The 6,781-nt window shown below is 57.8% G+C and overlaps 1 protein-coding gene across 1 annotated transcript in view; it reads left to right on the forward strand.

The window, feature by feature from the left end:
* Positions 1–6,781, forward strand: part of TFAP4 (transcription factor AP-4 (activating enhancer binding protein 4)) — a 20,454-nt gene that overhangs the window by 10,412 nt on the left and 3,261 nt on the right. Inside the window, exons 2-6 of the mRNA XM_015409887.1 lie at positions 1,632–1,817; positions 3,222–3,320; positions 3,465–3,635; positions 5,034–5,144; positions 6,123–6,282. Of these exons, the coding sequence (XP_015265373.1) occupies positions 1,632–1,817; positions 3,222–3,320; positions 3,465–3,635; positions 5,034–5,144; positions 6,123–6,282 (727 nt within the window). The remainder of the gene's footprint in view (positions 1–1,631; positions 1,818–3,221; positions 3,321–3,464; positions 3,636–5,033; positions 5,145–6,122; positions 6,283–6,781) is intronic.

A 6,781-nucleotide genomic window follows, 5' to 3' on the forward strand; every position in this document is an offset into this window, starting at 1 on the left:
TATGACACTCCATGTCGTGTTCTCCCCCCCCCCCCCAATTATGCCACCAAAAAAAGAGAGGTTTGTCTTAAATTCTGTAATATTTTTTTGTTGTCCGTTTGACATTTTATTGTGTGTGTGGGGGGGTCATTTTATAGTCACGGTTTATCTTCCCCTTGAGTCGGTCCAGGGGGTTGATGCCCTAATTTCCTCCTTGTGAACAAGGTGGGGGGGGGGGCATTCAGTTATGATGCTGCAGACTTGGGGTAGGAGCGGATTAGCGGCTCAGAACTGCTGGGCTAACTTGAGGGGGCCTCCCCCCGGAGAAGGAGATTTGGTGCCTTTCTTATTGACTGGGTCTGGAATGGTTTTGAGTTTTATTGATTTTTACATTTTCATGTGGTGGTTTGTTTACTTGAGAGCAGTAGAGGCGGCATGCAAACGTTTGAAATAAATAGCAGAAGTTCCTGGAGCAGATCTTCTGGGGTACAGTAGGAGGCCTTTGGGCAGCCGTGGGTCACGCTGTTGGGGGCAGGGGCGCCCTGGCCCCTTTGCTCCGGGGGGGGGTCAGGTCTCCATGGGCAAGGAGGCTTGGCCGGCCCGAGCAGAGGAGGACGTTGGCTGGGTACCGTTCCAGAGGTTACTTTTGCCTTGACCGAGAACTGGGCGGCGTTTTCAAGGCGGCGGACAGCAGCTGAAGTCACTCAGTGCAGTAATCATAGAGTTGGAAGGGGCTATACAGGCCCTCTAGGGGGCTGCGGTGGCTCAAGTGGTTAAGACGCTGAGCTGCAGACCGGAAGGTCGGTAGTTCAGCAGTTTGAGACCCGAGTGCCGCAAGACGGAGTGAGCTCCCGTCTCTGACCCCAGCTCCTGCCAACCTAGCAGTTCGAAAGCAAGAAATTGCAAGGAGATAAATAGGGTACCACTTCGGTGGGAGGGTAACAGGGTTCTGTGCACCTCAGCGTCTAGTCATGCCAGCCACATGACCATGGCGAAGTCTTTGGACAGCGCTGGCTCTTCGGTTTGGAAACGGGAGATGAGCACCACACCCCTAGAGTTGGATTCGACTGGCTTTTGAGCAAGGGAAACCTTATACAGGCCATCCAGCCCCACTCCTTGCTCAATGCAGAATCAGCCCAGAACTTCCCTGAAAAGTGTACAGAAATGAATATTCCTGTTTAGAATATAGAATGAATATTCCCGTTTCAAATCATGCTTCCAAGCAGTGTTCCCTCTAAGCTGAGTTAGTGTGAGCTAGCTCACAGTTTTTTTAGCTTCCAGCTCACGCGTTTTCGTCTTAGCACAGGAAGGATGGCTCCAGAGGAAACGGATTTATGCAGGAGCCAAATCGCTCGCTCCCAACTCTAATGCCAGGAGCTCACATAGGAGAATGTTTGCTCACAAGACTCCACAGCTTAGAGGGAGCATTGCTTCCGAGTGAGGAATTCTCTGCTCTAGAAACCGAGGATTAGCTGGAGATTGGCTGTGGGAAGCGTCTTCCCGTCCCCTGCGAAGACCCAGAGCCGTATTTGAGGGCCCGGTCTTGCTGATAGTTGAGGGCTGCTGCCTTTCGAGGGTCCAAGCCTGATGGGGGGGGGATTGGTAGTCGTGTTCTGGAGCCCCGGGGTAGGCCAAGGGGGTCCAGTTTCTAACCCACCGGCCTCCTCCGCAGCCTGGCCAACATCCCTCTGACTCCGGAGACGCAGCGGGACCAGGAGCGGCGGATACGCAGGGAGATCGCCAACAGCAACGAGCGGCGGCGCATGCAGAGCATCAATGCCGGCTTCCAGTCCCTGAAGACCCTCATCCCCCACACAGACGGGGAGAAGCTCAGCAAGGTGAGACGGGGGCAGGGAGGGCGGGCCAGGCACCCAAACGTCTCCCCTCCCTGGCAACTTGCGGGCAAGCGCCGGGAGCAGCTGCTCCAGAGGAGAGCCTTCCGCATTGTGCAGCATTCAAGCAGACCCCCTCCCTCCATGCTGGTGGTGCATTCACCATGCTCAGTGTTCAGGGAAGTGCACTTCTCTGTGCACCGAATGCAAGGGACCCGAGCTTTGTTTCTGGGACGATTCGGCCTTCTGCGTGACCAGGAGCTGGCCCTGGCGTGGAACCAGCGGAATGGGGCCTTGGGGCTGCATGAGCCTCATCTCTGTGGGACCTCCGTCCAGGATGTGAAAAAAGCCCAGGAGGGGCCGTGGCTCAGTCGCAGAGCCTCTGCTTGGCATGCAGAAGGTCCCAGGTTCAGTCCCCAGAATCTCCAGCTAAAAAGGACCAGGCAGGAGGTGATATGAAAGACCTTTCTCTGCTTGAGACCCTGGAGAGCTGTAACCAGGGGCTGGTGGCTCAGTGGCAGACTCTGCTTGGCATGCAGAAGGTCCCAGGTTCAGTCCCCAGAATCTCCAGCTAAAAAGGACCAGGCAGGAGGGGATGGGAAAGACCTCTGCCTGAGACCCTGGAGAGCTTCAGAGAGGGGCTGTGGCTCAGCGGAAGAGCCTCTGCTTGGCATGCAGAAGGGCCCAGGTTCAATCCCCGGCAGCATCTCCAGTTAAAAGGACCAGGCAGGAGGGGATGGGAAAGACCTCCGCCTGAGACCCTGGAGAGCTGTCAAGAGGGACCATGGCTCAGCGGAAAAGTCTCTGCTTGGCATGCAGAAGGTCCCGGGTTCAATCCCCAGAGGCATCTTCAGTTAAAAAGGGCAAGGCAGGAGGGGATGGGAGAGACCTCCGCCTGAGACCCCGGAGAGCTGTCAAGAAGGGCCGTGGCTCAGTGGCAGAGCCTCTGCTTGGCATGCAGAAGGTCCCAGGTTCAGTCCCCGGAAGCATCTCCAGTTCTCAAAAGGGCCAGGCAGGAGGGGATGGGAAAGACTTCCGCCCGAGACCCTGGAGAGCTGTCAAGAGGGGCTGTGGCTCAGTGGAAGAGCCTCTGCTTGGCATGTAGAAGGTCCCGGGTTCGATCCCCAGCAGCATCACCTCCAGTGAATCAGGGCCAGGCAGGCGGTTAGTGAAGAGTTTTTCCAGGGCCAGGCCAGGCGTGGATGGGAAAGCCCTCTCTTCCTGAAGCCCCGGAGAGCAGCTGCCAGCCTGAGCAGACGAGACTGACCTGGGTGGGCTCCGCTCCGGGTGTCCAGGGCTGGCCCCGGGCTCCTCTGCGGGGGCCTGGCTGCGGGGGGAGTGTCCGTGTGCTGCCTTTGCTGTGGGCCTCCTTCCCACCGCCGCCATGCTTCCTCTTCTCCTCTCCTCCAGGCAGCCATCCTGCAGCAGACGGCGGAGTACATCTTCTCTCTGGAGCAGGAGAAGACCCGGCTCCTCCAGCAGAACGCTCAGCTCAAGCGCTTCATCCAGGTACCTCAACGGCAGCACGAGGGGCGGGGCTGTTTTCGAGGGCATGGGGCCTGCTTCCCACTCCCCCCACACACAGCTGGCGGGGAGGTCCCTGGGGGGTGGGGGGTTCCCTTGCTCCCTTCTGAGTCTGGCTGTGCCTGGCAGGAGTTCAGCGGCTCCTCCCCGAAGCGGCGGCGGGCCGAGGACAAAGACGAGGGCATCGGGTCGCCGGACATCTGGGAAGACGAGAAGGCCGAGGACCTGCGCCGGGAGATGATTGAGCTGCGGCAGCAGCTGGAGAAGGAGCGCTCCGTCCGGATGATGCTGGAGGAGCAGGTGAGGGCGGGAGGGGCCGCGCGCGGGGCACATTCAGGGACCCTTCCTCCCCCCACACACACACCCGGGAGCATGCCGGGCGCTGTTCTTGTGAGGCTCTTATGGGGACAGGGGAGATCTCTTTGGGGAGCGGCTTTCGAGGTTCCCTTTGCACCTGGGGGAGGGGAGTACGAGGAGCCCAAACACCTGCCCTCCGTCAGAGGTCCCGGCCAAGGCTCCCTCTTAGCAGTGGAGTCCCGTGAGCAAAAATTCTACATTGTGAGCTCTAGGGATGTGAAGGCCCGGGGGAAAAAACGGGGAAAATCCAGGGGGTGGGGGGACGTCCCCCCCCCCCCCCGTTTTTTCTCTTGTGCCTTTTTTTTTTTTTTTCATACCCAAAAAAATGGGGGGGGGGGGAGAAAAAAATTGTTTATGGAACGTTTTATTTTAACATGATGGATAAAATATTTTAGGACAAGGTGTTCAAATATTTTCCAAATCATTTCTAAAAAATATGTATGGTATCAGATTGATCTAATTTCTGTGCACTGAGGACAAGCAAGTCCTAGGTTACAAACTGAACTCTCCAATGCAAGAACAAGATGCATTTCTCCCTTTAGGAGGTGCTATTGTCACAAGAAGAGAAAAAGGTTTCAGTCTTCTTTTTGCATGTGGATGGGTATTCCGTTTGTAATCATTGTTTGGATACACTATATTTTTAATAGGCTAGTTGTGATAATTTCATGCCAAGTACAAATGTCCATAGTCATATTTTATGTTCCTAAAGTAACAGAATGACTTTCAACCTGGAAAAGAAAAAAGAAGTGCTAATGTAGCAATTTTTTTTTCAATTTTTCCGAAAATTTCCGTTTCCCCCCGAAAAAAACGGGTTTTTCCAAGCTTCAAATTTTTCGGAAAGTTTACATCTCTAGTGAGCTCCTGGTGTTAAAGTTGGGAGCGAGCTATTGGGCTCCTGCAAAAATTAGTTTGCTCTGGAGCCCTCCTTCTTGAGCTAAGACAAAAATGTGTGAGGAGGCTAAAGAACTGTGAGCTAGCTCGCACTCACTCAGCTTAGAGGGAGCACTGGTCCCGATGCTGTGGTGTGCGTCTGCAGCCCTGCCGGGGGCCGAGTCTGGAGAGCCAGAGAGTGCCGGGGTGGGGGTGGGGTGGGAGGGGGGCTCCCTCAGTAGGGTTACAGCAGGAGGACTGCAGGGCCCGGAGCGGGAGCCAGAAAATCCTGAAGGGCAGCGAGGCCTCCAGTGGGTGATTTTGAGCTGCTCTTCTTCTCAGGGCTGGGGGCTGGAAAGGGGTATTGGGGCGTCCACAGCAGATTGCCCAGAGGCCGGGCGCCTGCACCCCATTTTGGGGGGGAGGCCTCTGGGGGCGCCCATGACCCGGATCTCTCTGCGTGGCCGGCAGGTCCGCTCTCTGGAGGCCCACATGTACCCCGAGAAGCTGAAGGTGATCGCTCAGCAGGTGCAGATCCAGCAGCAGCACGAGCAGGCCAGGGAGCAGCAGAACCACGCCCAGGTGAGGGAGGGTGGGAGCGCGCAGCCCGCTCCCCTGCGATGCCACTGCAGCTGGCCCTGCAGCTTTTTGCCATTGTGGTTAAGAGCAGCAGACTCTAATCTGGGAGAACCGGATTTGATTCCCCACTCCTCTGTATACAGCCAGCTGGTGTGACCTTGGGTCAGTCACAAGTTTTCTCGGAGCTGTTCTCTCAAGGGCAGTCCTTGAAAGAGCTCTCTCAGCCCCGCCCGCCTCACAGGGTGCCTGTCTGTTGTGGGGAGGGGAAGGGAAAGGAGTTTGTAAGCCACTCTGAGACACCCGAGTGAAGGGCGGGGTATAAACCCAATCTTCTCCACTTCATCTTTCTTCTCCTCTTCATCTTCATCATCTCCTCCTCCCCCGGGGGGGGGGGGGGGAGACTGAAGCTCTGGTCCCTGAGGCTGGCTGGAGCAGAGAGGTGGGGCCGCGGAGCCCGCTGAGTCCAGGGAGGGAAGCCGTGGGCTGCAGGCTCACCTGGGCCTGGGAGCAAAGCAAGTTTGGGGTTGTCTCTCTCCTAGGCTAAGGTCAGGAGAAACAGCAATAAAGAATCCCATTTCCTTCTCTTTGGCAGCCCTGGTGCCGTCAAGGTCCCCCTTCTCCCCCCCCCCCCCCGCCCGGGGGGCGCCACCCCCATGCCCACCCCCCCACGCGGTGGGGCACACACTGCTTGGCCCCCTTCCGCTGCTAATGGGGGGGGGGGGAGACCCAGGACTTCCGAGCAGGAAGGGGGCCCTTTCCTAAAGGGGACGGGAGGGCGATTCAGGGGTGGACAATCACCGGAGGCCTTGGGCAGTTCGGAGAGCACCGTTCCACCTACGCCACGCCCTGTCTGCCCCCAGGGTGCTTGCCTTTCTGGGTGCCGCACTGAATCTGGCAGATGGTGTCCCGTTGTCCGTCTTTCCCAGGTCCCGCGTCCCCTCCTCGGCCCCGGCTCTTCACCCCTTTCTCTCTGTTTTGCAGCTCCTGCCCGTGCACGGCCCTCCGGCGCCCACCCACCACCCGACCGTGATCGTGCCAGCCCCGCCGCCCTCCCACCACGTCACGGTGGTCACCATGGGCCCCTCCTCCGTGATCAACACTATCTCCACATCCCGGCAGAATCTGGATACCATCGTGCAGGTAGAGGGCGGAGGAGGAGGGGGTGCCGGCGGAGGGAGGGAGGGGTCTGCCCTTGGGGGGGGCAAAAGGGAGTCTCGTTCTGTGCCTTCCCGAAAGGCCAGGCAGGAGCTGAGCAAACCCGGTCAGGCGCTGGAGGGGGTGGCTCACTAGGCAGGCGTCAAGAGGAATTCCGCCTCGTGCGTCCTGGGAGACAGAAGCGTGCCTTTTAATGTTTTTTAGGAAAGCAGTGTCTCTTTTGGGGGGACCTTGGGCCAGTTTGGCGTAGTGGTTAAGTGCGCAGACTCTAATCTGGGAGGACCGGGTTTGATTCCCCCACTCCTCCACTTGCACCTGGCTGGATGACCTTGGGCAAGCCAGAGTTCTGACAAGAGCTGTCCTTGAAAAAGAGCAGTTTCTGTCAAGAGCTCTCTCAGCCCCACCTGCCTCACAGGGTGTCTGTTGTGGGGAGGGGAAGGGAAAGGTGTTTGTCAGCCGCTCTGAGACTCCCGAGTGAAGGGCGG

Source organism: Gekko japonicus, unplaced genomic scaffold, assembly GCF_001447785.1.
Source record: "Gekko japonicus isolate JY-2015 unplaced genomic scaffold, Gekko_japonicus_V1.1 scaffold78, whole genome shotgun sequence".
Taxonomy (NCBI): domain Eukaryota; kingdom Metazoa; phylum Chordata; class Lepidosauria; order Squamata; family Gekkonidae; genus Gekko; species Gekko japonicus.